The sequence below is a fragment of the Mastacembelus armatus genome, chromosome 12 (genome assembly GCF_900324485.2).
Source record: "Mastacembelus armatus chromosome 12, fMasArm1.2, whole genome shotgun sequence".
Taxonomy (NCBI): Eukaryota; Metazoa; Chordata; class Actinopteri; order Synbranchiformes; family Mastacembelidae; genus Mastacembelus; species Mastacembelus armatus.
Window position 1 is genome coordinate 804,885 of NC_046644.1, and position 21,817 is coordinate 826,701.

General features: G+C 42.1%; 1 protein-coding gene across 1 annotated transcript in view; it reads right to left on the minus strand.

Annotated features, from left to right (window-relative positions):
- Nucleotides 1-21,817, minus strand: part of dcc (DCC netrin 1 receptor) — a 252,047-nt gene that overhangs the window by 73,536 nt on the left and 156,694 nt on the right. Inside the window, exons 17-19 of the mRNA XM_026297730.1 lie at nucleotides 16,962-17,200; nucleotides 12,411-12,549; nucleotides 677-784 (exon numbers count right to left, since the gene is read on the minus strand). Coding sequence (XP_026153515.1) covers nucleotides 677-784; nucleotides 12,411-12,549; nucleotides 16,962-17,200 — 486 coding nt within the window. The remainder of the gene's footprint in view (nucleotides 1-676; nucleotides 785-12,410; nucleotides 12,550-16,961; nucleotides 17,201-21,817) is intronic.

Consider the following 21,817-nt stretch of genomic DNA (forward strand, 5'->3'; position numbering starts at 1 on the left):
TCTTATCTTGATTAAAGGAAATATCATTTATATCAACATATAACATGCTGAAGTTGGGATTTAAAAGAAGGTCATATTCATATTTAGTATGGATTGTGAAAAAATGTTGCAGTATAAGACCTAAAGGCTATAAAGGCTAAGTTTTGATATGCAGTTGGTTTCATTACAAGATAAAGACATATAAAAATAGAAAATTTAAGAAAAGACAAAACATTTAATGCTATTAGATATAAAAACATAAATGTGAATGAAAATATCTGGTGTGTGTGTCTGTGTGTGTGTGTGTGTGATGAGCTGTGTTGTGTTGTTATCGCTGCAGGGACCATTTGATTCATCCTCTGGGATGATGCAGGCGCAGCAGACCTCGTTAAAACAGAAGGATTTACAGTCAGGCTGATTGCCCAGAGGAAGAGAGAGAACAATGGAGGAAGATGTGCATGTTGGACACATAAGATACTCTGACTACAGCAAGCACTATGCCTATTCCTGTACTGTGTTGATATTGTAAGAAAAGAATTTTTGCAGATCATTTTGACAGATAATAATCTAATTACAACTATAATCCACTGCCATAATGAATAATTAGCATATTTAATGAAAATCAGCCTGACTGTATATTTTGGATGAGTAGATTACCATTGCTGTGGTGGTCTGGTGTGTCTGTGTCAGCCTTCACCTGTGATTCGCCCATTAGCCTCCATTGGTGGTTGCCAGCTGATTAAAATGGCACGTGGTCTTCCTTCACGGCTGATCACTGTCAGATCTTTGGGGGCGGAGCTCGGAGCTGTCAGTTATGCAGGAGGAAAGAAGAGAAAAACGAAGCATAAGGATGATCAGTTCTGATATGTACCCTCCGGTTTGGCTTGAACAGAAGTTCTACATAAATGTCCAACAAATGTGAAATGTCCTGGTCTCTTCACTGACCCTGTGTCCCCCAGAGATATACTCGGGCAAGGCCAGACAGTGAAGAGCTTTATGAGAGCTTTATGGTGTTTGAGTTACAACCTCTGTCTTTTTCCTCTGAGCCTCTGTCATCTCTCATCTCCCAGTAAAACCTGATTCCTGGGCAAACATTGAATGTGACACTGGTTTGGGAGAGATAATGTCCAAGAAGCTGTGGAGAACGAAGTTATCCATAGAAGAACAGAACAGACACCACTCCCAGAATCTCTGCACGAATTGTGGCAACCCCAGGCACATAATCAGATCCTGCCTAGTAAAAGGCACATAGTCCATTGTGTCAAAAGCAGTGTCGAACTAGTCAGGAATGATCATGGGTCCTGTCCTGGCACATTCTGGACCCTGGACTCATCCAGGCTTTTCATTAAGGCCATCTGGATGAGCCTGGTGGGGCATCGTGAGCGCCCATGAAAGGGGACGTACTGTCAGGATCCAGGGGTATTTCCAGCTTTTATTTTTTGATCCACTTCCCTTTCCTGGTGTTCCTTGCCTCAGGTCTGGCTTTATTCTAACCCAATGCACCTGTGTCTAATTGCCCCTGTTACTCTGGCTATATAAGTGGTTTCCTCCTCTCATTCAGTGCCAGATTGTAAAGCATTATTTACTTTCTTTCTAGCCACCTGCTCTGTACTCTGATCTCCTGCGACTCCTGTGTTCCCCTAGATTGGACTTTGACGTCTGCATGTTTTGGACACTGATTTGGCCAGCTCCCTGTTGGTATTGCTGCCTGAGATTTTTCTGTATCTCTGTTCGGCCCTGCTCTAACTTGTTTTTGCCTGTTCTCTTCTCGTTCTGTTTTGTCAATGCCACATGTGACCAAGTCTGAGTATATGTGTTGTCCTATGCTCTAGTGTGTTGCCTTTTGAAGATACCATCCAGGAGACCTGAAAGGGATCAGGGTCTACTTTTACTACAGAGTTTCCAAAAGCAGAATGAGAGGCAGAGCCTTTAGCTATCAAGCTCCTCTCCTGTGGAACCAGCTCCCAGTCTGGGTTCAGGAGGCAGACACTCTCTGTACTTTTAAGGCTAGACTTAAAACCTTCCTTTTTGAGAGAGTGTATAGTTAGGGCTGCTTTCAGGTAAGCCTGAACCATCCCTTAGTTATGTTGCTATAGGCCTAGACTGCCCAAGGACCATCGGTGCACTGAGCTCCCTTCCCCCTCCCCTCCCCTCCCTTCCCCTCTCTTCCTCTTCTCCCCCCTCACATGTATATTCCACCACTGAATATCACTAACCTCGTGCTCTCTCCCTCTCTCTCTGTTATCTCTCTGTACCTTCTGCAGGTGTCCCTGGTCCTGGAGCTGTATATTGCTGATGTGCAGTTACTGGCCCCGCCAACCTTCAGTGTCTATTTGTTGTTTATTGTTGCTGTTCTTTTCTCTCTCCTCTATCCACTCATCCAAACCAGTTGAGGCAGATGGCCACCCAAACTGAGCCCTGTTCTGCTGGAGATTTTTTCTTCCGTTAAAGGGAGTTTTTCCTCTCCACTGTCGCTAAGTGCTTGCTCATAAGGAATTTGTTGGGTTTTTTGTTTTTGTAAAGTGCCTTGAGATAATTTGTATTGTGATTTGGCGCTATACAAATAAAATTGAATTGAACTGAATTGAATTAAGTTCACTTATCGCCTGCCTCAGTTAACTTCTACCTAGTTGCAACTTCTTTATCCTACCTGCCTTTATGTACAGTGGTGTGAAAAAGTGTTGGCCCCCTTTCCTGACTTGATTCTGCAAAGATGAGTGGGCCAAAATTCCTCCACAGCGCTGTAACAGACTCACTGCAAGTTATTGCAAACGCTTGATTGCTGCTAAGGGTGGCTGCTAAGTTATTAGGTTTAGAGGGCAAACACTTTTTCACACAGGGCCATGTAGTTTTGGATTTTGTTTGCCCTTAATAATAAAAACCTTCATTTAAAAACTGCATGATGTGTTTACTGGTGTTATCTTTGACTAATATTTAAATTTGTTTGATGATCTGAAACATTAAAGTGTGACAAACATGCAAAAAAAAAGAAATCAGGAAGGGACCAACACTTTTTAACACCACTGTATGCCCTAGAAGTCGTGATTACCCTGTCGAGCCAGCCCAAACCACTGCCAGTGTCACTGTCCCATTGTTGCACCGCTTCACTCACCTGTACTCCTGCTCCAGCTCTCCTCTTAGTTCATCTTTGCAGCGTAAATCTGCCCATGTGTGTTGTGCATTTGGGCCTAAAGTTAAACTCCTTTCTAACAATCTGATTCAGTCAGAGTGTCCCCCTGGGGGCCATTACAATATGTTGGACACTATTAGTTAATAGTATCAGTGTCTCATTGGTAAATAGTAGCAATGTTGGAGTTTTGTAGGCTGATAGGAATGGACCTTGACAGAAGAGTCACTGTTTAAAAATGTTTGCTGACTTTTTAGCTGTAGTTTAGTTGAAGATCAGTGAACTCTCACATTCCAGTTCATCCTACCAATCTGTCATTGGAATCAGTAATACGTCTTGTATATTATGAGCTGCCTATATTCTGCTCCTGTTGATGTGCTGTTAAGCTGTTAGCACCCCATGATTAGGACAAATATTATGTTATACAATAACCTCCCTAGGTGAGGTTTTGTTTATAATATGATTTTCTTTCTAATTCAGCTAATCTAAGTTTGTCTCTCCTCCCAGCAGTTGACTGGATTCTGGAAGTTGTTATGTTGTCTTTGGCAGTGGTAAAAACGTGGTTGAACTTTGGGTGTAGGTCTTTACCTGAATTTTCCAAGCGGATTATAATCTCCCTACAGTTCACCAGGTCCGTGGGTCTGATGTTCAATCTGAATTTAAGAATTGTGCAGGAAGATAATTTTCGCCACTTTCCTGAACTGCTCTTTTCCATTGCCCCTGTTGTGAAAATGTCAAGCACTCATCCTTGCTGCCAGGGCTGAGGCTGTTTTCTCCTCAACTGTCACCATGGAAACTAAGTGGCAACCTTTCAAAGTTTAAGGGTGTGATGGCTGTGTGTGTGTCCTGAGGTATAGATGTGATTAAAGCAAGTTTTTTTTTAAGTATCTCACTAGCAGAGGCCTCAAATCTAGCACCCTGGTGCTGGCTAATGAAAGTGCTTGTTAAATCTGACATGATGTGCTGGAGAAAATTACAAGTTCCTACTGAGTCTGTTAGTGATGCTGATAACCTGTACTTCCCATAAATACAGGGGAAGATCCCTGGAAAATGGACTGTTCCAACATTACCTGTTGGTAAATATAGTGACTTGGGCCCTCAAAACATAACTAAACTCTTCATGTTATAATCAATGCTATTCAGTGCTCGACTAGCCGGTCTGACCTGCATCAAATTGTTTTAATTGAAATACAGAGTTTGGATTCAAATGAGACATTAACTTTGTTCAAAACAGCAAACTTAAATCTCACAAAATTATCACTAGCACCAATTAAAGGTCCCGAACAACCATACAGGGTTGTTCAAGTATTGTGACTGATTTGTCAGGCTGGAAGTGGACAGAACTATGGTGGGAATTAAATGAAGACCAGAGAAAGTCAGGTAACAATGTCATAAAGCCACAAGGGGGGTGAATGGATGAGTAAATGATACATGACACTTCACTGTGAGAGACCACTAGTTGCTTCCCATGTTCTAAGGATCGGTTCCTTTAAGGGCAGAGACACACCAAGCTGCCCTCCTAGAACTAGCACTGACGAAGGTCAATGCCAGCAGGATGGAGGAGGTAGCCTTTATTCATCATCCAAAAAGGGAAAGTGGAAGACATATACTGCAGATATACAAACTGTAATAAAAGCAGTGTTTTTTATTTTCACACCACTCATCTTAGCAGACAAGACTGAAAATGCCTCTGATATTGTCAGCTCTTGTTCTTCTGGTTGTGGAAGAAGAAATGAAGAGGTGGGGGTGGAAAATAAGGAGAAACTGCACTAAATGGGTAAAACTGTGGACATTACTCTGATCTGATAAACTGAACAGTCAAATAGTGTGGTTTCTCATCCATGAGATACAAAGCTGATTCCACATGTTGAATTAACTAGAAAGCTGCCAATGGTGATCAGACCAGTGCGGGTGCATTTGAGTGAATGCATTATGTACCTGATGACACTATTAAGAAACTAAGGAGGGCTAAACCTCCCCACAATGGCCTAGAGCAATGTTCAAACCTTTTATGAATTTCTTGGCTTGCTTATTTGAATGAACAGATTATTTTGGTGTGTAATGCAACCACAGGGGGGCACAATCCAGTGTCTTCATGTGCCGGTCCCAAGTCCGGGTAAAAGCAGAGGGTTGTGTCAGGAAGGGCATCCAACACAAAATTTAAGTCAAATCAAACATGCAAATCGCAGCCCAGGTTAACAACGACCGCCACTGGTGCTGTTGACCTACAGGGTGCCAGTGGAAATTGGACTACTGTTGGTCAAAGAAGGAGAGGAGGAAGGCGTGTTCATAGGCAAAGAGAGAAGAGGAAGGGCAGGAGTGTAGGACTTAGAGCAGGGACTTTGAATGTAGGGACTTTGTCAGGGAAAACTAGAGAGTTGGCTGATATGACGGAGAGAAGAAAGGTGGATATCTTGTGTGTTCAAGAGGCCAGGTGGAAAGGTAGCAAGGCCTATAGATTAGGAGAGGGGTTCAAGCTGTTTTATCATGGTATGGATGGAAAGAGGAATGGAGTAGGAGTTATCCTGAAGGAGGATTTTGATAGGAAAGTTCTGGAGGTGAAGACAGTGTCAGATAGGGTCTGAAGCTGCTGATGTTGTCAGTGATTATGCCCCACAGGTAGGATGTGAGTTAGAAGAGAAGGAGAAATTCTGGAGGGAGATGGATGAGGTGATTCAGGGTATCCCTAGTGGTGAGAGAGCGGAGCGGTGACTGGGGCAGACTTCAACAGACATGTTGGTGAGGGAAACAGAGGTGATGAGGAAGTGATGGGTAAGTTTGGTATGCAGGACAGGAATGCAGAAGGACAGATGGTGGTAGACTTCGCAAAAAGGATAAAAATGGCTGTAGTGAACACATTTTTCCAGAAAAGGGAGGAGCATAGAGTGACATATAAGAGTGGAGGCAGGAGCACACAAGTTGAATACATGTTGTGCAGGCGTTCCAACCTGAAAGAGATCAGTGATTGCAAGGTAGTGGCTGGGGAGGGTGTAGCCAGACAGCATAGGATGGTGGTGTGTAGGATGACTCTGGTGGTGAGGAAGATGAAGAGGACAACGGACGAGCAGAGGACCAAGTGGTGGAAGTTGGAAAATGAAGAGTGTTGTATGGCTTTCAGGGAGGAGATGAAACAGAATCTGGGAGGTCAGGAGGTTCTTCCAGATGACTGGACAGCTACAGCTAAAGTGATCAGGGGAGACAGGTAGGGGGGAACTTGGTGTGTCATCTGGAAAGAGGATAGCAGATAAGGAGACTTGGTGGTGGAATGAGGAAGTTCAGGAGAGAAAAAGGTTAGCTAAGAAGAAGTGGGACACTGAGAGGACAGAAGAGAACAGACAGGAGTACAGGGAGATGCAGAGTAAGGTGAAGGTAGATATGGCAAAGGCCAAACAAAGGGCGTATGAGGATTTGTATGATAGGTTGGACACTAAGGAGAGAGAGGTGGATTTGTACAGGTTGACGAGGCAGAGAGACAGAGATGAGAAGGATGTGCAGCAGGTTAGGGTGATCAAGGACAGGGATGGAAATGGGTTGACAGGTGCCACAAGTGTGATGGAAAGATGGAAGGAATACTTTGAAGAGTTGATGAATGAGGAAAATGTTAGAGAGCACAGAGTAGAAGAGGTGACTGTTGTGGAGCAGGAAGTAGCAAAGATCAGTAAGGATGAAGTGAGGAAGACGTTGAAAAGGATGAAGAGTGGAAAGGCAGTTGGTCCTGACGACATACCTGTGGAGGTATGGAAGTGTTTAGGAGAGGTGGCAGTAGAGTTTTTGACTGGGCTATTTAACAAGATCTTAGAGAGTGAGAGGATGCCTGAGGAATGGAGGAGACGTGTACTGGTGCCCATCTTTAAGAACAACGGAGACGTGCAGAGTTGTGGAAACTACAGAGGAATAAAGCTGATGAGTCACAGAATGAAGTTATGGGAAAGAGTAGTGGAGGCTAGGCTGAGGTCAGAAGTGAGCATTTGTGAGAAGCAGTATGGTTTCATGCCAAGAACGAGTACCACAGATGCAATATTTGTGTCATGAGTCCCCCTTGGGACTTCCTGCCAGAGGACCTTTATTTTGTATAGACTTCTTGTTTCCCCTTGTTCTGGTCTCTGGCAGCTTTATGTTAGTAATTTGTGTTCATGAGTTTCACCTGTTTCTATTATGTTCCTAATCACTGTTTGTGTTCTCCCTATTTATACGTCCCCCTTTCCTTTGTTCCCTGCCGAATCATTAGTTGTGTTTTGTTGCAGTTCTAGCTGTAGTTGTGTTTTATGAGCAGTCTCCCTGTTACCGTCCAATCCGGTTCCCTGCAAATTTACGGAGAAGGCCAGAAGGAGCTGCAGAGTGGCAAGTATGTTTGAGTGGTGCAGGACATGTATGAGAGCTGTACGACAGTGGTGAGGTATGCTGTAGGGGTGACAGAGGAGTTCAAGGTGGAGGTGGGACTGCACCAAGGATCGGCTTTGAGCCCCTTCTTATTTGCTGTGGTGATGAACAGGCTGACAGATGAGGTTAGACAGGAATTTCCATGGACCATGATGTTTGCAGATGACATTGTCATCTGTAGTGAGAGCAAGAGCAGGTGGAGGAAAATCTAGAGAGGTGGAGGTTTTCTCTGGAAAGGAGAGGAATGAAGCTTAGCTGCAGTAAAACAGAGTACATGTGTGTAAATGAGAGGGACTCAAGTAGAACGATGAGATTACAACTCCCTGTAATCTCATTGTTCTACTAGAGGTGAAGAAGGTGGAGGATTTTAAGTACCTAGGGTCAACAGTCCAGAGCAATGGAGAGTGTGGAAAAGAAGTGAAGAGACGTGTACAAGCAGGTTGGAACGGGTGGAGGAAAGTGTCAGGTGTCATGTGTGACAAAAGAGTGTCAGCAAAAATTAAAGGAAAGGTGAAAGAAAGTGGTGAGACCAGCAATGTTGTATGGTTTAGAGACAGTGGCACGGAGAAAAAGACAGGAGGCAGAGCTGGAGGCAGCAGAGCTGAATATGTTGAGGTTCTTTCTGGGAGTGATGAGGATGGATAGGATCAGGAATGAGTACATCGGAGGGAGAGCTCATGTTAGATGTTTTGGAGAAAAAGCCAGGGAAGCCAGATTGAGATGGTTTGGACATGTTCAGAGGAGGGACAGTGAATACATTGGTAAAAGGATGCTGAGGTTAGAGCTGCCAGGAAGGAGGCCTAGAGGAAGACCAAAGAGGAGGTTCTTGAATGTAGTGAAGGAGGACATGAGGATAGTTGGTGTGGGTGAGGAGAATACAGAGGATAGGGTTCCCGGGCGCAGCAGCACTGGCTGCCCACTACTCCGGGTGTGTGTTCACAGTGTGTGTTTGTTCACTTGCTGTGTGTGTGCACTTTGGAATTGGGTTAAATGTGTAAGTTTGGTACATAATTTTTCATAATAATATTAAATGGAGGCAGATGATTTGCTGTGGTGACCCCTGAAGGGAGCAGCCAAAAGGAAAAGAAGATTATTTTGGTGTGTGTGTGTCACACCCCTGTTACAGTTATACTTGCATCCACCCATTATTACAGTTATAGTAAAATCCTTGCACACATTTTGCACCATTAATCACTGTTTAAAAAAAAACAAAATGTGTGTTGACATCACACTGCAGCAGCCAGACAGCAGTATGATTTTTCTGGAGATGATTCGGTTGCTGTTCTGTCATTTATCACTAATGCTGGCTCAGTGTTATGTCAGTGTTCCATAATTGTGAGACCATGAGGTAATACCTTTGCACTTTGCACTGCTGCATCAATGCAGTATGAATCACAGAGACTGCTGATGATGACATGGCCCTGTGGAGCTGTCACCGTGGCACAATGGAAGGGATGACCATGAAAGACCATTGAAAGACATTACAAGTGGAAGTGGTTAAACTTTTTGCTAACTCATTCATATGTATTCAGCTGTTCTGAAAGCATGATCTATATGTACCCTGCCTCTTGCCCAGATTTAAGGGTAATCTGTCCAGTAGATATTAAGAGATCAGCTCAGACTACAAGCTTTAATGGTTTTTTAATGGACTGATATCACAATTTCTAAACCTTTGCCTCTGGCAAATAATATAATGTGTCTCAGCTGGGGTCTTTTAAACTCAGTGGGTGATTATTTCAAATAGTGGACTAGCATTATGAACTGCAGTGAAGGCAGTTTTCCAGTGTTTTGCTGTGAAAATGTGGTCAGTGTTTGTATGTCCAGAATTGGTGGATCACTGCAGGGACTGAGTGGGCTCAGTCCGTCTGTTCACTGTGAATGTCAATGTATTCCAGTAGGCCCCAGGGACACTGCTGTTCACACTTAATTGGGTGAGAAATCCAACAAACATAATTGTAAACATCCTAAAAGGGATACCTTGACATTTTGATTTGAGTCTGTGATCTGTGTGAGTCTGTTTGGTTGTTGCAGACAGTTGTCATGTTGTTGTGGGGGAGAGTGCAGTATCTCCATGACACCTTGTTGAATCAAAACATGCTTTCTATCTTCATGACACCTTTTTGACTCAAAACATGCTTTCTATGCATTTTGAAACCCATTATTAAAAGTAATCACTGTTCAGAAAAGTAAAAATGTTTGTTGAACCCACCCTCAATTAGTGTATCTGTTTTCTCTGGAATTGCTTTTAAAACCAGCAGAGAATAACGTAATGTATTCACCTGGGTGTTGTAGATGTCAGTGAAAAGAAAGTGATAGAATAAAGTTGTAATACAATATTACTAAAAATCAGTAAGCATCACGCACTTGTTCTAAAGAGTAAAAGTGCATCCTTGACCTTGGAAACAGTAGTTTGACTAAATAAAACCAGCACTTAACTGTTGTTCAAGAAGCAGTAGATGCCATTTAGCTGCTTTAAAATTACCAGTCATAAGTAAAGTCTAGTCACATTCATTTTAACCAGACCACCACTGCTGCTGTTCCCTCCAGCACCACCAGCCTCTTTGTGTACCAACCTTCAGAACTGTTGATTAAAATGGGATTTAATGTTCTTGTATGTTTACAAACATCACTTCTTTTGTACCATTACTGTATGGATCAGTAGAACTGGTCACAATAAAGACAGATTTTTTAACTGCATCTGACAGTCTTTGTTAATGGATGGAGTATGCTATGTAGGCATGGAGATAGCCTCTTCTGCACTTTTAGGAGCAAGAAAAAACAGATTGAGCATCCATCCATTATTTGCACCCCCTTATTCTTAACCAGGGTCACCGGGATCTGCTGGAGCCTATCCCAGCTCTATTTGGGTGAAAGGCAGGGGTACACCCAGGAAAGGTCACCAGTCGATCACAGGGCCACATAGAGACAAACAACCTCACACACTCACACTCACTCCTATGGACAGTTCACCAATCAACCTAACATTCATGTTTTTGGACAGCTGGAGGAAACCGGAGTACCTGGAGAACAGGAAGAACATGCAAACTCCACACAGAAAGACCCCTGCTGGATTTCAAACCAGGAACCTTCTTGCTGTGAAGCAACAGTGCTAACCATTCATCCACCATGCTGCCCACAGATTAAGCAACCACATAAATTTTGATGAGTTTGCATCTTCTCGCATCTGATTTTAGCCATTTTGTGTTCATTTTTATATGTTATTATCCTTGTTAACTTAACTGTAGTAACAGAACCACCAAGGTTAATCTGCCCACAAACACCAAAAAGGTTAGGACCAAGAATTCCAGAGCAAAGACCCTCACCATAAAAGACAGACAGACTGAGTAATGTTTTATTGGCAGCCAAGACTGCCTTAAAAAAACACCCAGGGACAATCTGTGAACAGTGAACTCTTGCTAACCCTCAACAGAACATTCTACTCAAATGTGACCAGTGACCAAATGCACACACATGAACACGCTCTTTCAGGAAAACCCCATGGACCCCAGGACTAGGCCAGAGACCAGCCATGAAACATTAACCAAACACTCTGCTGCTCTCTAACAGGATCCAACTTGAAGGACTGATGGAGCTGTTATGACTCCTACTGGAGAGATTACCTTTGTGAAAGCCACACACAAGTTTGTATTTAGATTAATAATTTGTCTGTATTAAGTAATGCAATTTGAGATATTGCAATCATATTAGCCTATCTGGATTATGAGTGTTTGAAAGTCATATGTAGCTAAATAATCACCTGTGTCACCAGGTAATAAATTTGTAACTGTCAGCCATTCAGTTTATTATGATAAAACCTCTGCTATGAGCATGAGTTTAATTCTAATTAACTGTTGCTGTTAATTTAGTTATGTGCAACAGAAAGTGTCACTGAAAATAGTCACAGTGACAGTGAAGTGATCACTCTCTTTAATAAGATATTCTGCAGTTAGTATTTTTGAACACACAATTAGTTTAAATTCCCTGCCTTCAGACAGGCAGGCTTTTGTTCTCAATTTTCTTCCTTCTCTTTGTTGTGGTTTTCCCCATTCTTCGGTCTTTTTCCCTCTTCTGCTGATAAGCCTTTGCGGATCTTACTCTCTTGGCAAGAAGGCCTACTACTGAATTACCAGTAAAGTCAGCTAGCAAAGTTTGTGCATTTTTCTAAATCATTAAGCAACAGCAACACACCAGCCTGCTGAGTTTCCAGCATCCCACCAGCATCACCAGGCCGCCAGAGCAACTACAGACCCCTCTGATCCCCTGGGTGATGAAGAGGCGCTTTAGGTTCGCCGACCCAAAGCTCACCTCCGGAACACCCAGATTGAATGACATCATCGGGTACCGACAGCCGACCTGGGCAAAACTGCATCAAAGTAGGCTACACTGGCTTCTCCCTCTTCTCTGAATCAGCTGGTGTCTCACTGATATCTATTCAATAATTTCACAAATTAACCCCGCTTATTAAGTAATTAGCCACTAGTTTTATCTTACCAGAGCAAATGACCAAACTAGAATGCCATTTTGACTACTAATGATCAAAATCACCTTGAGTTAGCGATTAATTCACTTGTGATTTATGTTATTTGCAGCCACTGGCTCTGTAACCATCTGTGGGTGTAACACTTCCAAGGTACAGTTCTATCACTGATGTTTAGTTTTAATAAATGGCGGAAACCTCAGTCCTTCTGTTCTGGTCTCTGTCGGTTGCGAAACAATAACATCACTGTTTGGTACTGAACTCATTCTTCAGATCACTAAATTGATAACTACATTCATAATCATTTGAATGGGTAGTCCACGAAAACGACTTGGTGCTCTGAGGTAATTAATTAACATTTTTCATAAATAATTAATGACTATTCATCAATTCAATATCACTACATAAGGACAGAAATACAAGTATGTGTGTGTCTGAGAGACCTACCTGCTTCATATGTCGTGGCATGTGCTGTCATACTCCAGGTGCTAGATTTGCGGCCTTTCGTTACCATAACAGCAAACTCGTACATGGTGTTTGGCTTGAGGCCGGTGACGGTGTGGCTGAGTGCTGTGGTGTCTGCAGACTGGACAGAGAAAACACTGTATAACTTAGATGTGAGAATGAGACTAATATGTTGTCATGAAAGGGGACAAAATTAAAGACATATTGATGTTAAAAACTTGTTCTGAATATCCTAAAACACTGTATAAGTGTCTGTCCTTTGAGCATCTTATTCCCTCTCTCTGGAAGACGTGTACTCCTGTTTGTGATGTAATGGCTAGATAAACTCAGTTGTGCTTTAAATTTAAGACCAGACTACTGGTTTGTCCATTTGGCACCAAGAAAATATCTTCTTTTCAGATTCTGATGGAAAGAAAACAACACAAGCCTTCTCTCTCGCTCTGTCTCCCTCTATCTGTGCTTTATTAAGGTGCGCAAACTGTCTGCCCTTGTATAGATTTCCTATTTCCATTGTTTTTTAGGTTATTGTCAAAGTTTTGTTGAAGTTACTATCTGGATGTCCTAATATCTTAATAAAAAGCCTCCAATTAATCCAGAATGCCGCAGCCAGAGTCCTGACAGGAACTAGCAAGAGAGATCATATTTCTCCTATATTGGCTTCTCTTCATTGGCTCCCTGTAAAATATAGAATAGAATTTAAAATCCTTCTTCTCACATACAAATCCCTTCATAATCAAGCTCCTTCATACCTTAAAGACCTCATAGTACCATATTATCCCAATAGACCACTTCGCTCTCAGAGTGCAGGCCTACTTGTGGTTCCCAGAGTTCTCAAAAGCAGAATGGGAGGCAGAGCCTTTAGCTATCAAGCTCCTCTCCTGTGGAACCAGCTCTCAGCCTGGGTTCAGGAGGCAGACACTCTCTGTACTTTTAAGGCTAGACTTAAAACCTTCCTCTTTGACAAAGCATATAGTTAGGGCTGGCTTCAGGCAACCCTGAACCATCCCTTAGTTAGTTATGCTGCTATAGGCCTAGACTGCCCGAGGACCATCGGTGCACTGAGCTCCCCTACCCTAACCCCCCCCCACCTCATGTATATTCCACCATTGAATGTTACTAACCTTGTGCTCTCTCTCTCCCCTAGTTTGTGCTCTCTCCCTCTCTCCCTGTTCTCTCTGTACCTTCTGCAGGTGTCCCTGGTCCTGGAGCTGTTTATCGCTGATGTGCAGTTACTGGCCCCACCAACTTGCAGTGTCTATTTGTTGTTTATTGTTGCTGTTCTTTTCTCTCTGCTCTATCCACTCACCCCAACCGGTCGAGGCAGATGGCCGCCCAAACTGAGCCCGGTTCTGCTGGAGGTTTTTTTCTTCCGTTAAAGGGAGTTTTTTCCTCTCCACTGTCGCCAAGTGCTTGCTCATAAGAGAATTGTTGGGTTTTTAGTTTTAGTTTTTGTAAAGTGCCTTGAGATGATTTGTATTGTGATTTGGCGCTATACAAATAAAATTGAATTGAATTGAATTGAAGTTCAAAGTTTGGATGGAAGAAAAGAACTTTCACCAGATGAACAGCCAAACATGAGAAGATCAGTAGGAATTTTTCTTGGTAAATCAACAATCAAAATGATTCTAGGTTGTGTTTTACTGCAAGTTTTGGCAAATGAGACTATTTTGAAACATATTTCTTGATGAATAAAATTTTTAAACAATAAAAAACACACACACATTTCTTCCAAGCTCTTTTCTCCTTAGATTGCTGTAACTTCACGAATATCATTTACAGTGCCTGTGCTCTGTTTAGTCTTACTGATGAAATGCTTGTTTTTGGAAGCGGGCAGCACACAAAATGATTGATACAAGGTTAAATCCCTAACATCTGATAATTAACAGCTGCAGGTAGTGGAGTTGCTGTGGTAATACTTCTTGTTCAAAAGAAATTAAGTGGTGAACTAGAAATGTCAGTAAGGAAGGCATTTTAATAAACATGTATGCAAAACTTTTTACTGTGGTCTAACTTTATTTTCAGCAACTGGCACCCTGTGTGAGTGTGGAGCTTATACAAAAGAGGTGGGTCAAAGTAATTGCTTGGAGTCACAAAACCCCAGGTCAAGTCCCAAATCAGGACCAGCAGGTTAGTTCCAAAATTAAGCTAGTATGGAGCCAGAACAGTGACAGTTACACTTTGGCACTGACAACAAAATCAGGACTAAAAAATAAAACATTTGTATGGAAGCATTTGTGCTGAAAAGAAAAACAATGGCATTGAAAAAAAGTATTAATACTGAAAAAAATTATATTATTCTCAGTTTTTGTTGATGTCAGTGTTTTTCAATGTCAAAGTTATTTATTTTTCAATGACAATCTTATGATTTTTCTGTTATGTTATGTTCTGGCTAAATACACTAGTCCTAATTCAAAAGTCAAATTGCAGGACCCACATTAGGAACAATTACCCTGTTGAGTAACAGCAGCAACACTATGTAACTTTTGCTCACGGTTTCCCCCATCATGGGCAGCGCAATACACGTGAATTTGTTGACTAAGCTGACGGAACTGGGGAATCCAATGTGTAAGCCTGTCCAATACTGCTCGTGTCCGACCACTCTTTCTTTTCTTCGTTTCCTCTGACAGAACCGTCATTGGTTTCTTCACTGGCTCTGCCAGTTGGTTTTGAGAATCCCGTGTTAGATCGTTTCGCTTTATAGTTAGCTGTTGGTTAACTCCACCCAGGCTATGAATAAAACGTGACGTATGCTGTAAAATAGGTCGCACTCTTCCGCTGGCAGCAGATGAGCATGGCTGAGTGATCCTACCCAATAATGAAAGTTGCATAGTCCTGTTGGAGCAGATGCAAGCCTGCTCAGGCTGCAACAGTGGTAAAATTCATCTAGATAAGAATTACTCAACAACTGAAGTAATTTTAGAGACATTATTTTAAGGTCGAAAAACTACATAGTGTTGCTTTCTCACATGTAGGCTCAAGTCTTAAAATACACATGACCAATTTATACAGAAAACCAGGAATTTGCAAACATTTCATGTCATAACAGGTAAGTCTGACATCAGTCCCAAGTCTTAAAGAATGTATTTCAAATCCAAAAGAAATCATTATTTGTCGGGCAATTCCAAGAAAAGCCCCTGTTAGTCGCGGGTTATTCATCTGTCTGTGTGGCCAAATGCATCAATCCCTCATGACTGTGCAAGGTAACTGCAGATTGATTCTAAGTGTATATTAGGGTTTGATTTTTGTGATGTCTGGTATTGGACTCTTATTTTGGTTTCTGACTTCCGGTTTGGTCCCTGTGTAACTCAAGGTTGCTTTATGTTGATTAGTTAGGATTGGTTTCACCTGTGTTTTGTTGAGCTTTTGTTTCAAGTGTATATATACCTGGTTTCTTTTGTTTGTTGCTCGAGGATTAACGTTGCCAGTCGGCGCCCACAGTGAGGTCCAATTCCTGGTTCTAGTCCCTCAGCGTCAGGGCGAAGGCACCCACGCCAAGGTCCAGTTCACAATTCCAGCTCCTTGGCGTCGGGGCAATGGTGGCTGTGTGGGCTAACACCACTGCACCTCCAGACCCTGAGCCATGTCACGATGGGTCTGCCAGTCCTGCTAACACCACCGCCTCCCTGGTACCAGAACCTCAGTGCGCCGACGTCAGCGTCGCCGCTGAGGTTGTTCTCCTTCCCCAGACCGGAGCTTCATCCCAGTGGGTTGGCTGAGCTAGCTGATGCCACTGCAACTTCTGGTCCCGAGTTTCGCCCTAGTGGTTTGGCAGGGCTTGCTGATGCATTCCATGGATAGGAGCTTTGTCCCAGTGGCTCAGCTGGTTCTGCTGATGCCACCGCCTCCCCTGGTACTTCATTCCAGTGGGTTGGTTCGGCTGGCTGATGCCACTGCACCTCCGGACCCTGAGCCCCGTCATGGTGGGTCGGCCGGGCTAGCCGATGCCATTGCAACTCCCGGATCAGAGCTTTGCCCTTGTGGCTCGGCTCGGCTCGGCTTGCTGACGCCACTGGAATGCCTGGTCCCGAGTTTCGCCCCAGTGGTTCCGCAGGGCTTCTACTGCCACTGCATTCCCCGGGTTGGAGATTTGTCCCATGGGTTCTATTTTTGATTTGTGTGACGTCTGGTATTGGACTTTTATTTTGGTTTCTGATTTCCGGTTTGGTCCCTGTGTAAGTCAAGGTAGTTATTATTATTGCCTGCCTATCTGCCGAGTGGCTGAGGTTCATGGTTGCTTGCCCACCGAGTGGTGGAGTGTTTGTTAACCTGCCGATGTTTGAAGCCTGGTGGGTCATTATTTTGAAACTTTTGGTTTTGAGGAAGATATAAAGTTATTCTAGTTAAAAAGTCCTACTGACTCTATAGTGTAACAAAATCATGTTGTAAGTCTTTTTTGTCAAGCCAAGTCTAAGGTCATTACTCGGGTCTAACATGTCTCTCTGTCCTGTCCACACCTCTGACATCAGTGAAAAACTAAGCAGTGAGGTAGAATTCCTTCACATGAACTGTAAGGATCAAACTGCCTGTGTTTACCTTGTATTTTCCACTGGTAGAGTAGGTGGTCTTCCACTTTACGGAGTAGTATCGGACTTCAGATGACTTCTGGTTCTTGGTCATGGAATTGTCAGCCCAGGATACACGGACAGAGTCTGATGACAGGGCCACAGCTTGGACCCCAACTGGGGGTATCATGGGAGTGCTGGTGTCTGGCATGGGAGTGGGGTATTTATCAAAGAGATGGAAGACGTCATCTTCAGATGGGTCTATGGGGTCTGGGTGAGGGAATGGGTATTTACCCATAACCAGGGTGTTTGGGAGTAAATAATGAAATCATGCAGTGTAATAAATGTGTGATAATATGGAGACATGAATGATATAAGCATAAATTAATGAATATAGGTTTATTACATGGTATGTAAAAAGAAATGCATAAGATGACATGCAAGTACAAAGATTTTTGAGAGGAGAGAAGGAGGATTGGATGGATGTGGTAGTGAAAAACAGAGACAAAAGAGGAGAGAAAAAGACAAAGCATAAGAAGGAAGTAAGAAGATGCCACTGTGAACAGGACATGGAGCCACAGATCCACAGAAGGATGTCCTTTATTCAAAACCTAAAGTCAGACTTGAGTATGAAAAACTTCAACATTTTTTAGCTATTTTTTGTTGGTTCATGCTTTTTTTGGTAGCCAGAGCTACAAATGTGTTATAAACCTAGCAGCTAAAAATAGTACATATTAAACATTGCTGTCATTATTCAAAAATATTCTGAGAGTTTAATGTAAAAGAAACAATACCAGCATTGTAGTTACAAGCTTTTCACCCATCATGATATTATTTTCCAGCCACCATGTCAATTCAAACACCATTTTCTTTGGTACATTGGAACAAATGAAACACATCTGGGTGGATCTGTGGCTCCAGACCCACAGTAGAGAATAGATGCTGCCTACAGGTGCCTTCAGAAATACTAGCCTACAGGTGCCTTCAGAAATACTAGAGGCTACATATGAGCATGCTTTAGTAACCAAAACTAAAAAATAAAACAGAGGAACATGGGCATGGACTGTATGTGACATCTTTGAAATATAATTTCATGGAGAAATATTGCTCATTACAAAATTGATCTATTCCCCTTTGTAGCAGTTTTTACTTTTAAACCACTCTTTACTTGACATTTTATTATTGTATTGCTATATACTAATATTTTTTATTTTTCACCTAGTTGTTTTTAATTCTTTGTCTTCTGAATCTAACTTTTCATGAATTGTTCATTTTACAATGATCCTCTGCATACAAAAATAAACAAAAACATTGTTTCATAGATGTTGCACCTGAACGCCTCATATGTACAAAAATGACTGGGAGAAGCACCTAAAGGCAGCAGAACATGAAACAGATGCTTGTGGATGCTATCAGAGAGCTGGAGCGAGCAGCAATAAACACAGTGAGCTGAAGAATAAAATGTAGAACTACTCTGCTGATTCCAGCTCTGTGACCATGAATCTACTGAAGTCAAACCTACTGAAGGATAAACATAGTTAGTGATACAGATAGTTTAAAATAAACACACATCAGCTCTGACATTCACACAACTCACTGCAGAGTCACTGACAAAATTTCATTAAACTTTCAGTAAAAAAATCAACTCAGAACACAAATGGACATTAATTTGAAATTGTAAGCTATGAAATATAACATAAATGATAAGAATTAGTCTGGATAAGATGATCATTGTTTTTTTTATGGTTCTGTGCATTACTTTTTTTTTTTTTAGAAAAGGCCACAAGGGGCTGCTATAAGCTGATCTATGTCTGTCCCTTTGAAACAGATCTTTTTTAAAAAGAAAAATCAGGTTATAACATCTATTTTTGTCTCATTGCCTTTACACACACATACTGTATTCTCTCTATCATATACAGATTTTAGTGTTACTGGAACAAGTCATGGCTGCACAGCTGAACAGACTGCTCTGCCTCCTTAGGTTCCACATCAAATCTACCTACACTGTCTGAGCTACTGACAAGCCCACATAAGCAACAGGTGCAAATGGGATCTCTCACTGAACACATACATGACTGTGCACAGGTTTTGGGCACTTCAGTTGTTTATACTCATATTGATTAAACAGCACAATCAGGAAAATGTCTCCCAAATACATTCTGAGGCATGGTGAACATAATGCCAGCCACAGTGCCACAGAACAGTGGCCAGTTCTTGAAGATGCTTGAAGCAACCTGCCCAGTACTTTGGCAAACTGTGTACCTAGGTCCTCTTTTAAAGCCCTTTAAAATGGCCTCACTTTAGCTTTAATGCCTGCATTTTTTGACAGTATTGTATGGTAAAACTAGACTTATTTTTTAAAGTGACACTAAATACTAAGCAACAGACACCTTAGCAGTCCTTAAGCCCCGTCTTACTGATCATGATACCCAGTGAATAGCTTGCTATACGCCACTAAAGGCATGCTCATGGCTCATGTTGGTACAGAGACTCAAATAGCAGCTTCATAGCAGGAAAAGTAAAGGTGTGACTGACAACACTAAAAATAACTGCAGTCCATTTAGATGAGCTAATTGCAGGGTCCAGCTCTTGGACATGGCTCAGTGTCATAGCTTACTTAATGGAACTGAGCCATGGTTTGTGCTTTTCTTCAGTTGGTATGTCAGAACCATCCTCCTACATAGCTGGCTAGCTACCTAGTAGCTGGTGACATTGCTAAAAGAAGTCAGACATACAAGAAACACCACCAGCAAAAAACAAAAGAAGTCAAAGGACCATAAAACAACAGCACACAGCAAAAATAAGGTGTATAGCATGTCTATTATTCCACATTTCTTAAGCTGTCTCATTTCATTTTAAAGATGTCACTACGCTTTCCAGATCACTGTAATTCATCTGCTAAGAACACTATTATTAGTACTTATAAACATGATGGAAAAAACCTACAAAAATAAGACCAAACTTGTAACAGACCTGGCACTGTGGTTATGCAATTAAATCCTGAGGCACAGAATCATCTAATACCGACTGGGCTGCATAAACTAACGCTGTTTATTCCATGATTCCAGTATTATCGGAAGTATTGATTATACCTTTAACTGAGGCTTTTTACTAATTACTGCCTTGTTCGTTAGTTTTTAGTGTCCCCTGGAAATGTATCTATGTTTGATTTGCTGTTTTTTGTATTGACAGTGCTTCTTCTTTGTGTTGCTTATATGTTCTCTCGTTGGTGGATGTGTTTTCTAAAATGCATGTATTTTATTTAGGTGCAATATTTTTCATTTTTTTAATGCATCGTGTTCTCAATGTTGACAAGACCTTTTCTTTATTTTTTAATTGTTTTTTTGCCTGTTGCCAATCTGCCTGAACAATGAACACACAGTACTGTGGAAAGTATACAGCCCCACAAGTTTATGAGAAGGGCGACTCAGTGGTGAGAGCTGAGGAGGGTTCGTCCTGTTGTGTCTGCAGTGTAAACAAGCCCACTGAGAGAATCAACACTCACATCTAATGCGCTGCTGTTGAAGAGAGATGTACAGCTGCAGGCCAACTAGAGAGAGACTGATGGAGAGAGAGAGAGAGATTGATGATGGAGGTGTGTGGAGCTGTGGGGTGAGCTGCAGCAGGCAGTGTCGTGCTTAAACTGTTCGTCCAGCATCACAATAAAGCTCCAGTCAGGACAGAATACTGATGAGGACACAGGACACGCCTCCTCCTCCTCGCCTTCTACTCTCTCCTCCCTCATTTCCTTATTCTCTACATCCCTCCATTTTCTGGCTTTTCTTCCTCCTTTCCACATTGATCTTTACTCCCTCTTTCCTCTCTCCCAATGCTCTACACATACTCTTCTACATCTCTCCATCTTCTCATATTTCTTGTCTTGTCCCTACCCCCATCTCCTTCTCTTTCTGTGGTCCTCGAGTCATTGATTAAATGTAGGTTTGGCAGTTGGTTGAGGATCAGTTCTGTCTCTGCAGTGTGTGGGCGATGAGGCGAGGACAAGGCAGTATATTAACGAGGATCCCACTGTTAACGAGCCATTTTTTAAAGCTCTCATAAAAAACTCTCCAGCAGCCTGCCGCAATAAAGTGATGGAGAATTCAGCTTGTTCTGGCATGACAAGACAGAAAGTGTGTGTGTGTGTGTGTGTGAGGGTGTGTGTGTGTGTGTGTGTGTGTGTGTGTGTGTGTCACTGATGATGACCTCGTCTCAGCTTATGAACTCCCAACTGTCGCACTACAACTCCATGTTAGACTGTATGTCTAGTGAAAAGTGATATTTTTACATACCTCCGCAAAAATCTAAATGTGCCTGTATATCTCTATAGTGCACCGGATGCATTTATATATTTCTACAGAAGTTTTTTTTGTCTATACAAAAATCTACCTATGTCTACAAAATGGATGTGTGTCCACATATCTATATAGATCTCCATCCAGATGCCAAATGATTTCAAAATCTGTTATCTCTAATGAACTCCAAGAGTGTTTACAAATCTCAGTATCGCTCCACATATGTTTATGTAGCTCTAAACAGCACCAGACATACGTATGAATCACTATCTAACTGTGGATGTGTTTACATTACAGATTATATCAGTGTAGAGACACTGGTATAGCTACAAAGTCAGTTTCCCTAATACAAACCCTGGATCACTAGTGACATCAATCCTTAACCAGAAGAAGGAGGCATTTAAAGCTGGAGACAAAGAAAGACTCAAGCATGTCCAACATGAGCTGAAGAGGAGATCAAAGCAGGTTAAGGAGGACTGCAAAAACAATAAAGAGAAAAATCTACAGCACAACAACATCAGAGAGCTGTGGAGGAGAATTAGCAACGTCACTGGCTACAAAAAAAAGAACAACCAGGTACCAGTGGGTGATGTGG